Source organism: Hyperolius riggenbachi, chromosome 4 (assembly GCF_040937935.1).
Source record: "Hyperolius riggenbachi isolate aHypRig1 chromosome 4, aHypRig1.pri, whole genome shotgun sequence".
NCBI classification, from domain to species: domain Eukaryota; kingdom Metazoa; phylum Chordata; class Amphibia; order Anura; family Hyperoliidae; genus Hyperolius; species Hyperolius riggenbachi.
The window spans coordinates 23,403,777-23,425,824 of record NC_090649.1 but is presented as its reverse complement, the minus strand read 5'-3'; the positions used below and the strand labels follow the sequence as shown (position 1 = coordinate 23,425,824).

General features: G+C 47.8%; 1 protein-coding gene across 1 annotated transcript; it reads right to left on the bottom strand.

Annotated features, from left to right (window-relative positions):
- Positions 1-10,219: 10,219 nt before the first annotated feature.
- LOC137504573 (olfactory receptor 2G3-like) lies at positions 10,220-11,146 on the bottom strand. The gene has a single exon (XM_068233155.1). The coding sequence runs from the start codon at positions 11,144-11,146 to the stop codon at positions 10,220-10,222; it is 927 nt and encodes a 308-aa protein (XP_068089256.1).
- Between the last annotated feature and the right edge of the window lie 10,902 nt (positions 11,147-22,048).

Here is a 22,048-nt window from a genome sequence, read left to right as displayed (position 1 = left end):
AAAGCTATGGCAGTGATTTACGACGACCCAGACCTTGCTGCGACTTCTGAGCGGAGTTGGCCGATTTGTTCATCATCCACGTTTTCCGATTGCATGGCATTCCGGAAAACATTGTGTCAGATCGGGGAGTCCAATTTGTTTCGAGATTTTGGAGGGCATTTTGTCACCAAATGGGCATGGAACTGTCATTTTCATCGGGCTACCACCCACAGACCAATGGTCAGACTGAGAGAGTCAACCAATCATTGGAACAATTCTTGAGGTGTTACGTTGCAGAAGCGCAAAATGATTGGGTCAAGTTTTTGCCCTTCGCAGAATTTGCACACAATAATTTGAAAAGTTCTTCCACGGTATTCTGTCCATTTCAGATAGTTACTGGGAAGCTGCCCAAATTTTCCCCATTGCCAATCGCTTCCACTCCGTTTCCAGCTCTGGAAGCCTGGCAAAAGTCATTTAAGGACGTGTGGTGGATCGTGAAAAATAATTTGGAGAAGGCGTTTCAAAGTCAGAAAGGTCAAGCTGACAAAAGACGTTCCTTAGAGTGGAAGTTTCAACCAGGAGACTTAGTCTGGGTGTCCACACGTCACTTGACCTTGAAACAGCCTTCAGCCAATTTGGGGCCCAGGTTTGTGGGTCCATTTCCAGTAACTAGAAAGATCAACAATGTTACTTATGCCATTGATCTTCCTGCCAGTATGCGTGGCGTAAGATCCTTTCATGTGTCTCTGCTTAAGCCAGCAGTCCATGTGGGTCCCACTCCTCCTCCTCCTGTGATGATTGATGACCAACCTGAGTACGAGGTAGAGAAGATTTTAGACTCACGCATAGTTCAGAACTCAGTACAATATCTGGTTCATTGGAAAGGGTATGGTATTGAGGAGAGATCATGGGTACCTGAATGTCGTATGCATGCTGACAAACTGAGAAGGGAATTTCACGCTTTACATCCTGAGAAGCCTGGAAGGAGCTGTCCGGAGTCCACTCCTCAGGGGGGGTACTGTGAAGAAACGCGGAAAAGCCGCCGCATGGACGCAGGATGAGGCTGCTGTTTCCGCGGCTGGGATAGCGGAACGCGGAGAAACCGCTGCGTCTGACGCGGCGGTTTATGCGCACAGGCCTGCTACTGACAGTCTGACCAGGCGCGAAGAGGCCACCGCATGTGCTGATAGCGGTGCGTCTCACCCCGCGTGCAGGCCAGCAGAGACATTACAAAGCATGACTGGTGTGGCTGGGACTGATAGTCCACACAGGTTCAGAATGACGCGCGCGCGCGCTGAGAGGCAGAGTTTATCTGCCTTCTGATTCTGTACTTTATCTGTCTGTGTGTTGACGACCTGGCTTGGCCGACCTCAAGAACTAGCCTTACTGTTAGAGGCAGTTCCCAGATCTGTTAGTGACACCCGCTCTTTGGTGTCACTCACGCTCTGTCCTTCCCACATTCTGCTTAGCTCCTCCCCCGGGAGAGTCTAGGCTTACGGAAGGAGCATACTACGGTGCAGTATTCCTTACTGCCTCTGTACCTACTCCTTAGGTACAGTCCACTGTGTTACTGTTACACCCAAACACTCACTTCTCTCTCAGGTGTCCAGAGGTTAGTAGATATATCTGATTATCGGTGATACTGCAGATCATCAATAATCGGGTATATATCTGCATTCTCGGTGATACTGCAGATCACCGGTAATCAGACCCTCTCTGTGTTACACCGATCGTTACACAATGTAAGAATTTGGGATTTTGCTACTATTTATTATGGGACTGTGTCAAAAATACCTCTAAAGCTAATTGCCTGTAGGCTCAAAATCATTTTCTGGAATTTTCCAGGTTGTTTAAAGGTACAATTAACATATTGTATATAAACTTGTGACTTATTAGAATTGTGATATAGTCCTTAGGAAGTGGTCCAACTTGTCTGCCACTGTTTGCACAAAATAGACAATCTTAAACAATATGTCACATTTATTGTTTATTATTATAAAATCTATGCAGGGGATTATAAAGTGAGTTATAAAGTATTCATAAGTGTATGCAAACCTCTTACATGTTGCTATGAGACCCTACAGGAAACACCTAACACAGCTATCTAGGTAGGGGGGTTATTATGTATTATCATCTAGGTAGGTGGGCTATGATGTAAAAGCTACATTTGTTACTAATGTGACATCATAGAACAATTTTCACAAATGTGCAGAAAGGATATACTAAGTAATGCTATTCTCATGACTATGGTTATAGACTCGTTCTCATTATCATTCTCACTACAATTTGTTTTTGTTTCACAAGCTTCCAGGAGCTCCACAATAAGGCTCAAAGTGAAGAAGTTGGTGTGCCACGGTCCTCACCCCGGTACCTGGGGGTCACAGCAATACGTATTCCACAAAGGACCGGCACCACACAAAGTATTTGTAGCTCTTTAAGATTTAATGAATGTAGACATGATTACAACAACAGACATGCTGTTTCGGCCTCCTCTGGCCTTTGTCAAGTTGCTCAGTACATGACCATTGAGCAACTTGACAAAGGCCAGAGGAGGCCGAAACAGCATGTCTGTTGTTGTAATCATGTCTACATTCATTAAATCTTAAAGGATACCCGAAGTGACATGTGACATAATGAGATAGACATGGGTATGTACAGTGCCTAGCACACAGATAGCTATGCTGTGTTCCTTTTTTTCTTTCTCTGCCTGAAAGAGTTAAATATCAGGTATGCAAGTGGCTGACTCAGTCCTGACTCAGGCAGGAAGTGACTGCAGTGTGACCCTTACTGATAAGAAATTCCAACTATAAAACACTTTCCTAGCAGAAAATGGCTTCTGAGCGCAAGAAAGAGGTAAAAAAGGGGAATTTCTTATCAGTGAGGGCCACACTGTAGTCACTTCCTGTCTGAGTCAGGACTGAGTCAGCCACTTACATACCTGATATTTAACTCTTTCAGGCAGAGAAAGAAAAAAAGGAACACAGCCTAGCTATCTGTATGCTAGGCACTGTACATACACATGTCTATTTCATTATGTCAAATTTCAGTTTGGGCATCCTTTAAAGAGCTACAAATACTTTGTGTGGTGCCGGTCCTTTGTGGAATACTTACAATTTTTTTTTTATCAAGAAGGCCGGCAGGCCATCAGTGATCAGTACTAATAGAACAATATGCTAATATGCTGAGCTTTTTTTCGCGTATTCATTCCTTTTAAGCGATATGTTAAATCAGTAACAAGTATTGATATAAGTAGGTGGGGAAAAAATGAATGAAGACATATCAAAGTGAGACGTTAACACATAGAAGATAGAACAAATGATTGATACTCGCTGTGAAATTTGTTGTGTTGTTATATCCCCTGTGAACCTGCGAGCGAGCCTCATGAACATACACTAACAATGTGGTAGGCTAAAAGTCTTTTTTTTCCTTTTAATGCAAGAGGAAAGTAGTGCTGGCTTAGCAACAGTCTGTCATTGCCCACAATGCATTGAGGTTAACAGCCAGGAAACTGTCATAGCCTTGGCTAAAACCTCACACAGTGGGAGGGGTTTCACTTCAATATCAGCACCACATAGATTTGCCTGGTGAACTATTACACAAAAGGTAAAGATTCCTCTTGGGAAAGGGGGTATCCAGGGGTCTAGTCCTGGAAAAAGAAGTGAGTGGACTCACCCTAAAAACCTCTGTGTGCGGCGTGCCCAAAATGGGCGTGGTTAAGCATAGTGTGGGCGTGGTCATGGGTGGGGCCAAATATACATGGCCTTAGAAGTGGTATAAAAGGTCTGCCAGGGGAGGTGTGAGCTCTGTCGTAGTGTATCCCCAAAAAGTAGATGTAGTTAGGGATGCTCATTCGGATTCCGCGGAAATGTAATTTCCGAAATTCCGATCGGAAATTGCATTTCCGCATCGGAATGCGGAAATTGGTAATGCAAGTGCGTTTGGCGGATTTCCGCTGAATATCGCGGAAATTTCCGCCGGAAATCGCGGAAATTCCGCCCGACTTTAACATCAATTTTCTCAAAAACTATAAGGTCTTTTTGAAAACTTTTTTTGCATCTTGTTCAGGAGATTCTGTTTAATAAACCCTGATGGGTTAACCACTAAAGTCGGCGGATTTTTACTGTAATGTAAAATGCAGAAAATCTGCATCTGCCTATTTTCTGCATTTACATTACAGTAAAAATCCGCCAACTTTAGCGGTTAATAGCCAAGCCCCAGTAAGTCCTAGAAACACCAAATTTTCAGGGTTTATTAATCAGAATCTCCTGAACAAGATGCAAAAAAAAGTTTTCAAAAAGTTCCCCAAAATACGTGAAACCTGGCAGTGGATCACCCAAAATACACGTAACACCCAAAATACATGTAATCTGGCAGCAGTGGTCCCCCAACATACACAATCTGGCAGCAGTTCCCCAAAATACACGTAATCTGGCATCAGCGGTTCCCCAAAAATACAGATCTGACAGCAGTTCCCCCAAAATAGGTACCCCCAGTATAACTAGCCAGGTTTATAGGTGTCCCCAGTATAAGTAGCCATGTGTATAGTTGTCCCCAGAATAGGTGACCAGATGAAGAGATGTCACCAGAATAGGTAGCCAGTTGTATAGATGTCCTTAGAATAGGTGGTCAGGTGTATAGATATTCCCAGAATAGGTGGCCAAGTGTATAGATGTCCCCAGAATAGGTAGCAAGGTCTATAGGTGTCCCCAGTATAGCCAGGTGTCCCCAGTATATGTAGCAAGCTGTATAGGTGTCCCCAGTATATGTAGCCAGGTACAAGAAGGTTGAGGGTGAGTATGTGCACCCTATGGGAAGAAACACAGAGACAATGGGAGCCCAGATGGTGAAGTATGTCACAGAGATTGATGAATAAATTAAATGGTGTTGAAATAATACTCACAAAGGCGGGTTGCAGAAGGGCAACCGACCACTGCAGGCAGGTGGAGATGCACAAACCCGACTCCACTCGGGGTACCAGGAGACCTGGAGAAGGTCGCTCTCTTGAAAAAACTCTTACACACTGGTAAACTAGGTAGTGTCAGAGACCACCAGTGGTCAGGTGTAGGACCACCCCACGGATGGGGTGAGACACAGTAAAAAAGGGATAAAGAGGCGCCCAAGGTGAATAAAATACACTAAAAGCAACTAAAATATAAATAAATGAGGTGGCTTACCTCAATGATGACACACCCATATAGGAATGGATATTTATTAGTAAAAAAAAGCACAGGCAACACGTTTCGTGGGAACTCGCCCACTTCCTCAGGCCAAATAAAGTGCCACTAAATGCCGGTAGCCAGATTCAGAGGTGCCTTGAATCCGGCTACCGGCATTTAGTGGCACTTTATTTGGCCTGAGGAAGTGGGCGAGTTCCCAGGAAACGCGTTGCCTGTGCTTTTTTTTACTAATAAATATCCATTCCTATATGGGTGTGTCATCATTGAGGTAAGCCACTGCATTTATTTATATTTTAGTTGCTTTTAGTGTATTTTATTCACTTTGGGTGCCTCTTTATCCCTTTTTTACTATGTAGCCAGGTGTATAGGTGCCCCCAGTATAGCCAGGTATATAGGTGTCCCCAGTATAGCCAGGTGTATTGGTGTCCTCAGTATAGCCAGGTGTATAGGTGTCCCCAGTATATGTAGCCAGGTGTATATGTGCCCAGTATATGTAGCCAGGTGTATAGGTGTCCCCAGTATATGTAGCCAGGTGTATAGGTGTCCCCAGTATATGTAGCCAGGTGTATAGGTGCCCCAGTATATGTAGCCAGGTGTATAAGTGTCCCCAGTATATATAGCCAGGTGTCCCCCCAGCTGGAGGGGAGCAGCGCAGTGGAGAGGAGCATTGGGCAGAGCAGCGGGGAAGGGCGGACGTCTCCCCCCCTTTCCCTCACCTTGGGGCTCCTCTCCCTGGCTCTCCCCTCCATAACAATTGCGGCGGTGGCTGGCGCCGAAGGCTGGCAGCGGCATCAGTGGGCGGGACTTACCCCCTCCAGTGTTCCGGCAAGTTGACGCTGTTCGTGCAGCTAGTCTGGTCTAGTGAAGACCAGAGCAGCGGCACACACAGCGTCAACTCGCCGGAACTCTGGAGGAGGTAAGTCCTGCCCACTGATGCAGCTGCCAGCCATCGCATCGCCGCTAGCCACCGCCGCAATCGTTATGGAGGGGAGAGCCAGGGAGAGGAGCCCCAAGGTGAGGGAAGGGGGGGGGAGACGTCCGTCCTTCCTCGCTGCTCTGCCCAATGCTCCTCTCCACTGCGCTGCTCCCCTCCAGGGTGCTAGGGTGGACGGCGTCCACTCTCCAAAAAAAGTGAGTGGACGTCGTCCCCCCGCATTCATGCAGGACTCGACCCCTGGGGGTATCCGCTACTAATTGGGATGATGTTCAATCCTAGGTTAAAATTGCTTTTTAAAATGGCCTTTTCAGGTCTACCAACTATGATCTTAACAGCACACTAAATTATACTTCCTTGCAACCGTGGAAACAGTTAAATATTTTTGGGCATGGCAACTCTATATTTTAATATTTTACATCCTTATTTCCTTGTTCAGTGGACACTTTAGAGCTCACAGCTATGGAGGGTTTACTATGCCAAATGATTTCTCCCAGCTCAGGTCTGACAGACACCCACAAAAGGAACTGTATGTTATGTTTAGAAATGCTTGATACAACAGAGTCCCCAGTATCTGGCTCTGACGGCGGGGATCACCTGATGCTGGGCACATGTGCTTGGCCAAAAAAACACACAACCATCCCCTTCCTGTGCAGGATAGAATACTCACCAAGCCTCCAGTGACGTCCTGTAGCTCCTCGCGGGCTCCTGGTTGCTTTCCGGCATCATCTGTGCATGGCTCTCAGCATGTTGGGTCGCATTGGGTCATGTGACATGCCAAGAGCCATGCATAGATGCCGAAAGCTGCTAGGAGCTACAAGGCGTTGCTGGAGGCTCGGTGAATATTTTAGGGCTGGCAAACCTCCTCCCTAAACCACAAAAAAAACAAAAAACACCCAACTCTCCGCCCGTTATTCCCTCAGGCATGCCAGTCAGCTGAGAATGAGTCTGCCAGTTACCTGGGTTCCAGATAATGGGGACTTTGCTGTACATCCTTTTACTTGTTTTGAATGAATATTTTTTAATGTTCGCATGAAACTGAACCCACACTTTAATCTTTTTATCGAGCCTTGATCTTATTGATCAATACAGATAGAGCGTGTTCCTAAGAGTGTAAATCAGTGGGTTAAGCAGTGGGATGTATATAACATATACAATGGCAAGAATCTTATTTTGATCTGGAAAGACGTCAGAATGAGGTTTCATATACGCCACAAATAACGTGCCATAAAAAATGAAGACAACAGTGATGTGAGATGTACAAGTGGAAATGGCTTTTCTTCTCCCTTCTTCTGACTTGATACGGAAAATGCTGAGTATAATGAAGAAGTAGGAGACCTACTAGGACATTGCGATTCACAGCATCAGCTGCTTTGTCAGGTCAATCTTGTGCCATTGCTAAAATTTAGGAACAGCCTCAAGCACTCGGTGTCACTGTGTTCTTTCTCATTCTGCCAGTCTGATGTCTAGACCTAAAAAAACACAAAATCCAGGCTCCTCACCTCCAGCTAGGACATTTAAACACTTGCAGATTTAATGGAGAGGTGCTGGAAGGGGTGTGGCAAGCAAAACAGCAAAGTCAAAATGAACTTCCGCACACTCATGCAAATCCTCATGCAAATCCGTTCACAAAAATCATGCAGCAATCAATGCTGTCCCTACAGCTAAGTTAAAAGCTGGGATCTTTGTTTACAAGAATAAAGTCTCTTGCCTAGTCCCATACACTGCGTAGAGGTAGCCCAGTGCCTATTAGTGATCTTAGCACACACAGCTTGCTGGTGTGTTTGCATTGTATATATGTAGGTACTAGCAGCTCTCTTTCAGGATTAGTTAGATGCACTATCTGTCCCAGGGAGGACGGTAAGGATATGTGCTCCTATTCCTTAGATAAGTTTTGATGCGCTGAATGCATGCATGTTTGTGCTATGCATGTTACAGGGCCAGAGTTAGGACACATACGACACTGGGCTAACTCTACGTGGTGTTTGTGAAATTGTAACTACACAAGAGACTTGGAAGATCCCAGCTTTTAACTTAGCTGTAGGGACAGCATTGATTGTTGCATGATACTTGTGAATGGATTTGCATGAGGATTTGCATAGGTGTGGAAGTTCATTTTGACTTTGATGTGTAGACTGAACACAATGCTGCTTTTTCACTCAATCACTGGTGGAATTCCCTCTGAATTAGGTGGTTTATCACCCTTGCCAAAGTGTCTGAAATAACCTTTCAAGCTAACCTGTTATGGTGTAGACAATGTAAGAATTTGGGATTTTGGTACTATTTATTATGGGACTGTGTCAAAAATACTTCTAAAGATAATTTTCTGTTATTTTCCAGGTTGTTTAAAGGTACAATGAACATAATGTATATAAACTTGTGACTTTTTAGAATTGTGATATAGTCCTTAAGAAGTGGTCCAACTTGTCTGCGACTGTTTGCTCAAAATAGACAATCTTAAACAATATGCCACATTTATTGTTTTTTTTATTATAAAATCTATGGAGGGGATTATAAAGTGAGTTATAAAGAATTCATAAGTGTAATTCGTAAGTGTATGCAAACCTCTTACATGTTGCTATGAGACCCTACAGGAAACACTTACCACAGCTATCTAGGTAGGGGGGTTATCATCTAGGTAGGTGGGCTATGATGTAAAAGACACATTTGTTACTAATGTGACATCATAGAACAATTTTCACAAATGTGCAGAAAGGATATACTAAGTAATGCTATTCTCATAACTATGGTTATAGACTCGTTCTCATCATCATTCTCACTACAATTTTTTTTTATCAAGAAGGCCGGCAGGCCATTAGTGATCAGTACTAATAGAACAATATGCTAATATGCTGAGTTTTTTCTCGTGTATTCATTCCTTTTAGCCGATATGTTGATATAAATCAGTAACAAAAGGATTTGATATAAGTAGGTGGGGAAAAATGAATTAAGACATACCAAAGTGAGAAGTTAACACATAGAAGATAGAACATCAAATGATTGATACTCGCTGTGAAATTTGTCGTGTTGTTATATCCCCTGTGAACCTGCGAGCGAGCCTCATAAACATACACTAACAATGTGGTAGGCTAAAAGGTTTTTTTTTTTCTTCCTTTTAATGCAAGAGGGAAGTACTGCCGGCTTAGCAACAGTCTGTAATTGCCCACAATGCATTGAGGTTAACAGCCAGGCAACTGTCATAGCCTTGGCTAAAACCTCACACAGTGGGAGGGGTTTCACTTCAATATCAGCACCACACAGATGTGCCTGGTGAACTATTACACAAAAGGTAAAGATTTCTTTTGGGAAAGGGGGTATCTGCTACTAATTGGGATGATGTTCAATCCTGGGTTAAAATTGCTTTTTAAAATGGCCTTTTCAGGTCTACCAACTATGATCTTAACAGCACACTAAATTATACTTCCTTGCAACCGTGGAAACAGTTAAATGTTTGTGGGCATGGCAACTCTATATTTTAATATTTTACATCCTTATTTCCTTGTTCAGTGGACACTTTAGAGCTCACAGCTATGGAGGGTTTACTATGCCAAACGATTGCTCCCAGCTCAGGTCTGACAGAGACACCCACAAAAGGAACTGTATGTTATGTTTAGAAATGCTTGATACAGCAGAGTCCCCAGTATCTGGCTCTGACGGCGGGGATCACCTGATGCTGGGCACATGTGCTTGGCCAAAAAAACACACAACCATCCCCTTCCTGTGCAGGATAGAATACTCACCAAGCCTCCAGTGACGTCCTGTAGCTCCTCGCGGGCTCCTGGTTGCTTTCCGGCATCATCTGTGCATGGCTCTCAGCATGTTGGGTCGCATTGGGTCATGTGACATGCCAGGAGCCATGCATAGATCCCGAAAGCTGCTAGGAGCTACAAGGCGTTGCTGGAGGCTCGGTGAATATTTTAGGGCTGGCAAACCTCCTCCCTAAACCACAAAAAAAAAAACCAAACACCCAACTCTCCGCCCGTTATTCCCTCAGGCATGCCAGTCAGCTGAGAATGAGTCTGCCAGTTACCCGAGTTCCAGATAACGGGGACTTTGCTGTACATCCTTTTACATGTTTTGAATGATTTTTTTAAAGTTCGCATGAAACTTAACCCACACTTTAATCTTTTCATCGAGCCTTGATCTTATTAATCAGTGTAGTTAGAGCGTGTGCCATGTCTCTGTTCCTAAGAGTGTAAATCAGTGGGTTAAGCAGTGGGATGTATATAACATATACAATGGCAAGGATCTTATTTTGATCTGGAAAGAAGTCAGAATGGGGTTTCATATACGCCACAAATAACGTGCCATAAAAAATGAAGACAACAGTGATGTGAGATGTACAAGTGGAAATGGCTTTTCTTCTCCCTTCTTCGGACTTGATACGGAAAATGCTGAGTATAATGAAGAAGTAGGAGACCACTATGAAACTCAGGCAGAAGACGCACATGATGATGTCTGTTATTAGAGCAAACATCTCATTCAGAGTGGTGTCCGTACATGCCAACTTCACCAACGGAGGAAACTCACAAAAGAAATGATTAATCTCAACATTCCGGCAAAACGGCAAAGAAAAAGTCAACGATGTGTGAACAACGGCACAGAACTTGCCTGAAAGCCAAAGACTGATGGACATCTGTAAGCACACTTTGGGAGTTATGATGAGGTTGTAATGTAAAGGCTTACAGATGGCGATGTACCGGTCAAATGCCATATAGGTAAGGAGGAGCAGCTCAGTAATTTCCACCCATGTAAATATATACAGTTGTGCCGCACATCCATAAAAGGAAATGGTGAAGGAGGCAGTCACAAAGTTATGTAACATCTTAGGAACTGTGGTGGAAATGCAACAAATGTCGAGGATGGACAGATTGGTCAGGAAGAAATACATCGGAGTGTGTAGGGTTGGGCTCAGCAAAACCATCAAAATAACGGTGCTGTTCCCGATCACGGCCATGATGTAGGTGATGGTGAACAAGGAGAACAATGGAAGATCAGATTCTGGATGGTACAAGAGACCACAGAGGATGAAATTAGCTGGCTGAGTTTGGTTCATCCTTGCCATTAACTATAGGTATGAAAGAAACAGCAGCCAATTTAAAAAAAATGCACAAGTCTTTACATTCTTCAATACAAATAAAATAAATGAACCTATTTAAAAATAATTCTAAAAGACGAACACTCACACTTACAGACACACACCCATGTTTTATCAGTTATGTACAGGACAGACAAAACTTAAATAAACGTGTTCCTCCTTAAATCAGATGTTTGCAATTACTCAGGTATATGTGAGCAAGAAATTTCTCCCATGATGCATCTGTAAATAAACGCGGAAGAGCCGCCGCCAGGAGCCAGCGGCAGGCGGCTCTTTCCGCACGCAGTGTTGCTGCACACGGAGAGGCAGCCGCCTCTTCTCAGCACGAGGCGGCTGTCTCCGTGCAGGGCCAGGGACTCAATGAGAGTGGAGAAACCGCCGCGTGGGACGCGGCGGTTAGTGTGCATACCCCCGCTGCGGAGACACCGCAGAGCGGGGCTGCTGTGGCTGGGACTCGTAGTCCCTCTGGATTGAGAGTGACGCGCGCGCATTGAGGCAGAACACTTATGCCAGCCAGAGATGAGTCAGCTGACCAGGTTGGTCAGCTGACCCTGGCTCCCCTCCTGATTGGTCCAGCACTTAGGGTGGTCCTGGAAAGGTCCTTGTGTATATATACTGCTGGCTGTACACTTGCTCTTTGTCTGGCGTTGCACTCACATACGTGGAAGCACCCAGATCCGTAGTCAGATCCGCAAGTGTGCCGGGACCAGCTGGAGCTGTAATCCTACACTTAGCTAGATTCTTTTGATAGCTAAAGTACTAGTTTGATTGTGATTATCTGTTATGACCTATTTGCCTGCCTGACTATCCTCTTGAAACTTTGATCCAGTACCTCGATATTTCTGATACTCTGTTGCCGAACCCCGGCTCGTCCTTAGATTCTGTTTCTGCCTCCTGATCTTGTACCTCGATATTTCTGATATCCTGTTGCCGAACCCTGCCTGTACCTTGACTCCGCCTTTGCTTTACGATACTGTACCTTATCTGTCCGTGTGTGTACGACTTGGCTTGTCCGACCTCGAGAACCGACCTCACTGTTGGAGGCGGTTCCCCGTCCTGTCAGTGACACCTCCTCCAGAGTGTCACTTTCAGTTCTGCCTTCCTACTGTCAGTCTGACTCCTCCCGTCTTGGAGAGCTCAGGTCTGCGGAAGGAATCTGTGCAGTACTCCTTGCTGCACTGAGGCTTATTCCTCTGTGTTACTGTTACACCAAACACTACACTCTACTCAGGTGAACAGAGGTTAGCTAGTATATCGGATTATCGGTGATACTGCAGATCACATATAATCTGGTATACATCTGTATTCCCCGTGATACTGCAGATCACCGGTAATCAGACCTCTCTGTGCTTCACCGATTGTTACAGAACGCCAGACCAATAAACTGATGGACGCACGCGCTGACCCTCTGACCGTGCTTGCCACTTCGGTGGATACTATCCATCAAGCACTGGGCCAGCACAAAGCTTTGATTGATGCCCTAACAGGCTCTGTGCAAACCCTTCAGACGTCCGTTGATTCGGTGCGATCCCCTCCTAGTGATGACATACGTATGCCTGTACCTGATAAATTTTCCGGCCACAAGTCTGACTTCCGGAATTTTAGGAGTAGAGTGTTGTCATACTTCGAGCTGAGACCCCGATCCTCGGGGACTGAGACCCAACGGGTCATATTTATTAAAACATTGTTAACCGGTGACTCCCAGACCTGGGCATACAATCTGCCTCCCACTGATACTGCTCTAACTTCAGTAGAGGAATTTTTTAAGGTCATGGCCGTGATATATGACGACCCTGACCTTGCGGCTACCTCTGAGCGCAAGCTCAAACTTTTGCGGCAATGCAGAGGCTCAGTCGAGGATTACGCGGCAGAATTCCGCAGATGGTCAGTCACTGCCAGATTTGATAATTTTGCCCTGATGGATTACTTCTTGTCTGGGTTGTCGGAGGAGGTCTCCAATTTAATGTTAACTTTGCCCGAACCCAGGACAGTCGATGAGGCCATCACATCGGCCATCCGAGTCGACCGTCGATTACGCCATCAGAAGCAAATTCGAGGCAGTCACCGTGTAAGGGCGACATCCTATGCGGCACCCTCTGCTGCACCCTTAGTAACACCGTCTCCCTCTGTCTCATCCCCTCCGGCCTTGCCTCCACCCGAACCAATGCAGATTGGTCGATCGAAATTGACCCAGGTGGAGCGAAGGCGGAGGATGACGGAACAGCTGTGCCTGTATTGTGCAGCAGCAGGGCATAGGGTGCGAAACTGCCCTAACAGGTCGGGAAACAAGTTTGCCTAGGAGTAGTGGGGGGTGACACCCTGGGCACACAAATTTCACCCCTTAAAGAGAAAAAATTGCTTCTCCCTTGTACAGTTACATGGGAGGATAAATCTGTATCCACTGAAGCTTTTATTGACTCTGGCTCAGCGGCTAATTTTATGAATTTCGAATTTGCTCAGGAGTTGGGTCTTCCACTCACTCCCGTGAGACCCCCCATTCAGGTCACAGCAGTGGACGATTCCCCTCTGCAACGGAATCGTGCTCTGTCGCAGACTCCGGTGGTGAAGCTCACCATAGGGGTATTGCATGGGGAACAGTTACAATTTTTTGTGTTACACATGTCAACCTCCACTATTATCTTAGGCATGCCGTGGTTGCAGATCCATTCACCACAAATAGACTGGGCCACGGGCCAGTTAACCTCCTGGTCTCCTCATTGTTTTCAGCAATGTTTGGGGAAGTTAACATTGGGGCAAACCAGAGTTCAGGTGGAGGGTGTACCAGACCAGTATGCTGAATATTCGGATGTATTCTGCCCCAAAGCAGCCGATAAATTACCTCCACATCGCCCTTTCGATTGTCCCATTGATCTCCGTTCTGGTTGTGTACCCCCCCGGGGTCATTTGTATAATTTGTCGGGACCCGAAAAAGTGGCTATGCAAGAGTACATCAGGGAGAATCTGGCCAAAGGTTTCATTCGCCCGTCCCGGTCGCCTGCTGGATCCTGCCAAGGTCTCCGCTGTTCTGGAATGGCCTCAGCCGGTAGGCTTGAAATCTCTTCAGCGGTTTCTTGGCTTCGCCAACTATTATAGGAGGTTCATAAAGGGTTACTCTACGGTCATTTCGCCACTTACCAGTCTCACCAAGAAAGGGGCAGATACCACTCACTGGTCTCCTGAGGCGTTACAGGCTTTTGCCACCCTGAAGGGCCTATTTTGTTCTGCACCCATCCTCAGACATGTGGATACATCTTTTCCCTTTATTGTTGAGGTGGATGCCTCGGAGGTCGGGGCGGGGGCTGTGCTGTCTCAGTGATCTGGATTGCAGGGTAGAATGCACCCCTGTGCTTACTTCTCCCGTAGGTTCTCCCCTGCGGAAAGGAACTACGATATTGGCAACAGAGAGCTTTTAGCCATTAAGTTAGCTTTCGAGGAATGGCGACATTGGTTAGAGGGAGCGGAGCATACGGTCACGGTCTACACTGACCACAAGAACCTAGAGTACATTGAGGGGGCTAAGAGGTTGAGCCCTCGTCAGGCTCGTTGGTCATTATTTTTCTCCAGGTTCTCTTTCATTATTACGTACACCCCGGGTAGCAAAAATGTCAAGGCGGATGCTTTATCCCGGTGCTTCGAGTCAGAGACAGCACAGCCCTCCATTCCGGAGACTATTATTCCCCAGAGGTTGGTACTAGCCGCAACTGAGACTTGGGAGGATTGGAAGGGGACTTTAATTCCCTTTCAACAAGACATCCCGGAAGGGAAGCCCGCAGGGGTGCTGTTCATTCCGCTACCGTTCCGTCTCCAGGTTCTAGAGATGTTCCATGCACATAAAAATGCTGGGCATCCTGGGGCATCTAGAACACAGGATCTGGTAGCCAGATGCGCCTGGTGGCCGTCCTTGGCAGCAGATTGCAAGGAATACGTGAGGGAATGTGCGATCTGTGCCAAGAGTAATCCCTCCCGGCTGGCACCTGTGGGTACCTTGCAGCCTTTACCCACCCCGAGTGAGCCATGGACTCATTTGTCCATGGATTTTGTGGGTGAACTTCCTAAATCAGAAGGTATGTCGGTCATTTGGGTGGTAGTCGACCGCTTCAGCAAAATGGCCCATTTCGTGCCCTTGAAAGGACTCCCTTCGGCCCAGGAGTTGGCTGACCTGTTTATTACACATGTGTTCCGGCTGCACGGCATTCCGGAAAACATAGTGTCGGATCGGGGAGTCCAGTTCGTTTCTAGATTCTGGAGGGCATTCTGCCAACAAATGGGCATGAAGCTGTCATTCTCATCGGGCTACCACCCACAGACCAATGGGCAGACGGAGAGAATCAACCAGTCATTGGAGCAATTTTTGAGGTGCTATGTTGCGGAGACACAGAGCGACTGGGTCAAATTTCTGCCCTTCGCGGAGTTCGCACAAAACAATTTGAAAAGCTCTTCCACCGGATTGTCTCCATTCCAGGTTGTGTCTGGTAGATTGCCCAAGTTCTCACCGTTGCCAGTGGCCTCCACCCCATTTCCAGCTCTGGAGGCCTGGCAGAGGTCTTTTAAAGACTTTTGGCGTACGGTGAGAGATAGTTTACAAAAGGCGTTTCTTACTCAGAAGGGTCAAGCTGACAAGAAACGTTCAGTAGAGTGGAGCTTCCAGCCAGGAGACTTGGTTTGGGTGTCCACACGTCATTTGGCCCTGAAACAGCCCTCAGATAAATTGGGCCCCAGGTTTGTCGGTCCATTTCCGGTAGTAAAAAAGATTAATAATGTTGCGTATACCGTTGACCTTCCCACCAGCATGCGGGGGGTAAGGTCCTTCCACGTGTCCCTTCTTAAACCAGCAGTCCAGGTGGGTCCCACTCCTCCTCCTCCTGTGTTGGTAGATGCCCAACCTGAGTATGAAGTGGAAAAGATATTAGATTCACGCATGGTACAAAACTCGGTGCAATATCTCGTACATTGGAAAGGGTATGGCATTGAGGAGAGGCAATGGGTACCTGGGAACCGTATGCATGCGGATGAGATAGTGAGGGAGTTTTATGCTTTACATCCAGAGAAGCCCAGAAGGAGCTGTCCGGAGTCCACTCCTCAGGGGGGGGGGGGTACTGTAAATAAACGCGGAAGAGCCGCCGCCAGGAGCCAGCGGCAGGCGGCTCTTTCCGCACGCAGTGTTGCTGCACACGGAGAGGCAGCTGCCTCTTCTCAGCACGAGGCGGCTGTCTCCGTGCAGGGACTCAATGAGAGCGGAGAAACCGCCGCGTTGGACGCGGCGGTTAGTGTGCATACCCCCGCTGCGGAGACACCGCAGAGCGGGGCTGCTGGGGCTGGGACTCGTAGTCCCTCTGGATTGAGAGTGACGTGCGTGCGCGCGCATTGAGGCAGAACACTTATGCCAGCCAGAGATGAGTCAGCTGACCAGGTTGGTCAGCTGACCCTGGCTCCCCTCCTGATTGGTCCAGCACTTAGGGAGGTGCTGGAGAAGCCTCCGTGGATATATACTGCGGGCTGTTCACTTGCTCTTTGTCTGGCGTTGCGATCACATACGTGGAAGCACCCAGATCCGTAGTCAGATCCGCAAGTATGCCGGGACCAGCTGGAGCTGTAATCCTACACTTAGCTAGATTCTTTTGATAGCTAAAGTACTAGTTTGATTGTGATTATCTGTTATGACCTATTTGCCTGCCTGACTATCCTCTTGAAACTTTGATCCAATACCTCGATATTTCTGATACTCTGTTGCCGAACCCCGGCTCGTCCTTAGACTCTGTTTCTGCCTCCTGATCTTGTACCTCGATATTTCTGATATCCTGTTGCCGAACCCTGCCTGTACCTTGACTCCGCCTTTGCTTTACGATACTGTACCTTATCTGTCCGTGTGTGTACGACTTGGCTTGTCCGACGTCGAGAACCGACCTCACTGTTGGAGGCGGTTCCCCGTCCTGTCAGTGACACCTCCTCCAGAGTGTCACTTTCAGTTCTGCCTTCCTACTGTCAGTCTGACTCCTCCCGTCTTGGAGAGCTCAGGTCTGCGGAAGGAATCTGTGCAGTACTCCTTGCTGCACTGAGGCCTAGTCCTCTAAGTGTTACTGTTACACCTAACACTACACTCTACTCAGGTGAACAGAGGTTAGCTAGTATATCGGATTATCGGTGATACTGCAGATCACATATAATCTGGTATACATCTGTATTCCCCGTGATACTGCAGATCACCGGTAATCAGACCTCTCTGTGCTTCACCGATTGTTACAGAACGCCAGACCAATAAACTGATGGACGCACGCGCTGACCCTCTGACCGTGCTTGCCACTTCGGTGGATACTATCCATCAAGCACTGGGCCAGCACAAAGCTTTGATTGATGCCCTAACAGGCTCTGTGCAAACCCTTCAGACGTCCGTTGATTCGGTGCGATCCCCTCCTAGTGATGACATACGTATGCCTGTACCTGATAAATTTTCCGGCCACAAGTCTGACTTCCGGAATTTTAGGAGTAGAGTGTTGTCATACTTCGAGCTGAGACCCCGATCCTCGGGGACTGAGACCCAACGGGTCATATTTATTAAAACATTGTTAACCGGTGACTCCCAGACCTGGGCATACAATCTGCCTCCCACTGATACTGCTCTAACTTCAGTAGAGGAATTTTTTAAGGTCATGGCCGTGATATATGACGACCCTGACCTTGCGGCTACCTCTGAGCGCAAGCTCAAACTTTTGCGGCAATGCAGAGGCTCAGTCGAGGATTACGCGGCAGAATTCCGCAGATGGTCAGTCACTGCCAGATTTGATAATTTTGCCCTGATGGATTACTTCTTGTCTGGGTTGTCGGAGGAGGTCTCCAATTTAATGTTAACTTTGCCCGAACCCAGGACAGTCGATGAGGCCATCACATCGGCCATCCGAGTCGACCGTCGATTACGCCATCAGAAGCAAATTCGAGGCAGTCACCGTGTAAGGGCGACATCCTATGCGGCACCCTCTGCTGCACCCTTAGTAACACCGTCTCCCTCTGTCTCATCCCCTCCGGCCTTGCCTCCACCCGAACCAATGCAGATTGGTCGATCGAAATTGACCCAGGTGGAGCGAAGGCGGAGGATGACGGAACAGCTGTGCCTGTATTGTGCAGCAGCAGGGCATAGGGTGCGAAACTGCCCTAACAGGTCGGGAAACAAGTTTGCCTAGGAGTAGTGGGGGGTGACACCCTGGGCACACAAATTTCACCCCTTAAAGAGAAAAAATTGCTTCTCCCTTGTACAGTTACATGGGAGGATAAATCTGTATCCACTGAAGCTTTTATTGACTCTGGCTCAGCGGCTAATTTTATGAATTTCGAATTTGCTCAGGAGTTGGGTCTTCCACTCACTCCCGTGAGACCCCCCATTCAGGTCACAGCAGTGGACGATTCCCCTCTGCAACGGAATCGTGCTCTGTCGCAGACTCCGGTGGTGAAGCTCACCATAGGGGTATTGCATGGGGAACAGTTACAATTTTTTGTGTTACACATGTCAACCTCCACTATTATCTTAGGCATGCCGTGGTTGCAGATCCATTCACCACAAATAGACTGGGCCACGGGCCAGTTAACCTCCTGGTCTCCTCATTGTTTTCAGCAATGTTTGGGGAAGTTAACATTGGGGCAAACCAGAGTTCAGGTGGAGGGTGTACCAGACCAGTATGCTGAATATTCGGATGTATTCTGCCCCAAAGCAGCCGATAAATTACCTCCACATCGCCCTTTCGATTGTCCCATTGATCTCCGTTCTGGTTGTGTACCCCCCCGGGGTCATTTGTATAATTTGTCGGGACCCGAAAAAGTGGCTATGCAAGAGTACATCAGGGAGAATCTGGCCAAAGGTTTCATTCGCCCGTCCCGGTCGCCTGCTGGATCCTGCCAAGGTCTCCGCTGTTCTGGAATGGCCTCAGCCGGTAGGCTTGAAATCTCTTCAGCGGTTTCTTGGCTTCGCCAACTATTATAGGAGGTTCATAAAGGGTTACTCTACGGTCATTTCGCCACTTACCAGTCTCACCAAGAAAGGGGCAGATACCACTCACTGGTCTCCTGAGGCGTTACAGGCTTTTGCCACCCTGAAGGGCCTATTTTGTTCTGCACCCATCCTCAGACATGTGGATACATCTTTTCCCTTTATTGTTGAGGTGGATGCCTCGGAGGTCGGGGCGGGGGCTGTGCTGTCTCAGTGATCTGGATTGCAGGGTAGAATGCACCCCTGTGCTTACTTCTCCCGTAGGTTCTCCCCTGCGGAAAGGAACTACGATATTGGCAACAGAGAGCTTTTAGCCATTAAGTTAGCTTTCGAGGAATGGCGACATTGGTTAGAGGGAGCGGAGCATACGGTCACGGTCTACACTGACCACAAGAACCTAGAGTACATTGAGGGGGCTAAGAGGTTGAGCCCTCGTCAGGCTCGTTGGTCATTATTTTTCTCCAGGTTCTCTTTCATTATTACGTACACCCCGGGTAGCAAAAATGTCAAGGCGGATGCTTTATCCCGGTGCTTCGAGTCAGAGACAGCACAGCCCTCCATTCCGGAGACTATTATTCCCCAGAGGTTGGTACTAGCCGCAACTGAGACTTGGGAGGATTGGAAGGGGACTTTAATTCCCTTTCAACAAGACATCCCGGAAGGGAAGCCCGCAGGGGTGCTGTTCATTCCGCTACCGTTCCGTCTCCAGGTTCTAGAGATGTTCCATGCACATAAAAATGCTGGGCATCCTGGGGCATCTAGAACACAGGATCTGGTAGCCAGATGCGCCTGGTGGCCGTCCTTGGCAGCAGATTGCAAGGAATACGTGAGGGAATGTGCGATCTGTGCCAAGAGTAATCCCTCCCGGCTGGCACCTGTGGGTACCTTGCAGCCTTTACCCACCCCGAGTGAGCCATGGACTCATTTGTCCATGGATTTTGTGGGTGAACTTCCTAAATCAGAAGGTATGTCGGTCATTTGGGTGGTAGTCGACCGCTTCAGCAAAATGGCCCATTTCGTGCCCTTGAAAGGACTCCCTTCGGCCCAGGAGTTGGCTGACCTGTTTATTACACATGTGTTCCGGCTGCACGGCATTCCGGAAAACATAGTGTCGGATCGGGGAGTCCAGTTCGTTTCTAGATTCTGGAGGGCATTCTGCCAACAAATGGGCATGAAGCTGTCATTCTCATCGGGCTACCACCCACAGACCAATGGGCAGACGGAGAGAATCAACCAGTCATTGGAGCAATTTTTGAGGTGCTATGTTGCGGAGACACAGAGCGACTGGGTCAAATTTCTGCCCTTCGCGGAGTTCGCACAAAACAATTTGAAAAGCTCTTCCACCGGATTGTCTCCATTCCAGGTTGTGTCTGGTAGATTGCCCAAGTTCTCACCGTTGCCAGTGGCCTCCACCCCATTTCCAGCTCTGGAGGCCTGGCAGAGGTCTTTTAAAGACTTTTGGCGTACGGTGAGAGATAGTTTACAAAAGGCGTTTCTTACTCAGAAGGGTCAAGCTGACAAGAAACGTTCAGTAGAGTGGAGCTTCCAGCCAGGAGACTTGGTTTGGGTGTCCACACGTCATTTGGCCCTGAAACAGCCCTCAGATAAATTGGGCCCCAGGTTTGTCGGTCCATTTCCGGTAGTAAAAAAGATTAATAATGTTGCGTATACCGTTGACCTTCCCACCAGCATGCGGGGGGTAAGGTCCTTCCACGTGTCCCTTCTTAAACCAGCAGTCCAGGTGGGTCCCACTCCTCCTCCTCCTGTGTTGGTAGATGCCCAACCTGAGTATGAAGTGGAAAAGATATTAGATTCACGCATGGTACAAAACTCGGTGCAATATCTCGTACATTGGAAAGGGTATGGCATTGAGGAGAGGCAATGGGTACCTGGGAACCGTATGCATGCGGATGAGATAGTGAGGGAGTTTTATGCTTTACATCCAGAGAAGCCCAGAAGGAGCTGTCCGGAGTCCACTCCTCAGGGGGGGGGGGTACTGTAAATAAACGCGGAAGAGCCGCCGCCAGGAGCCAGCGGCAGGCGGCTCTTTCCGCACGCAGTGTTGCTGCACACGGAGAGGCAGCTGCCTCTTCTCAGCACGAGGCGGCTGTCTCCGTGCAGGGACTCAATGAGAGCGGAGAAACCGCCGCGTTGGACGCGGCGGTTAGTGTGCATACCCCCGCTGCGGAGACACCGCAGAGCGGGGCTGCTGGGGCTGGGACTCGTAGTCCCTCTGGATTGAGAGTGACGTGCGTGCGCGCGCATTGAGGCAGAACACTTATGCCAGCCAGAGATGAGTCAGCTGACCAGGTTGGTCAGCTGACCCTGGCTCCCCTCCTGATTGGTCCAGCACTTAGGGAGGTGCTGGAGAAGCCTCCGTGGATATATACTGCGGGCTGTTCACTTGCTCTTTGTCTGGCGTTGCGATCACATACGTGGAAGCACCCAGATCCGTAGTCAGATCCGCAAGTATGCCGGGACCAGCTGGAGCTGTAATCCTACACTTAGCTAGATTCTTTTGATAGCTAAAGTACTAGTTTGATTGTGATTATCTGTTATGACCTATTTGCCTGCCTGACTATCCTCTTGAAACTTTGATCCAATACCTCGATATTTCTGATACTCTGTTGCCGAACCCCGGCTCGTCCTTAGACTCTGTTTCTGCCTCCTGATCTTGTACCTCGATATTTCTGATATCCTGTTGCCGAACCCTGCCTGTACCTTGACTCCGCCTTTGCTTTACGATACTGTACCTTATCTGTCCGTGTGTGTACGACTTGGCTTGTCCGACGTCGAGAACCGACCTCACTGTTGGAGGCGGTTCCCCGTCCTGTCAGTGACACCTCCTCCAGAGTGTCACTTTCAGTTCTGCCTTCCTACTGTCA

What these genes read in the sequence shown, in the direction of transcription:
- LOC137504573 (XM_068233155.1), bottom strand. Translation starts at nt 11,146, where the DNA reads ATGAACCAAACTCAGCCAGCTAATTTCATCCTCTGTGGTCTCTTGTAC.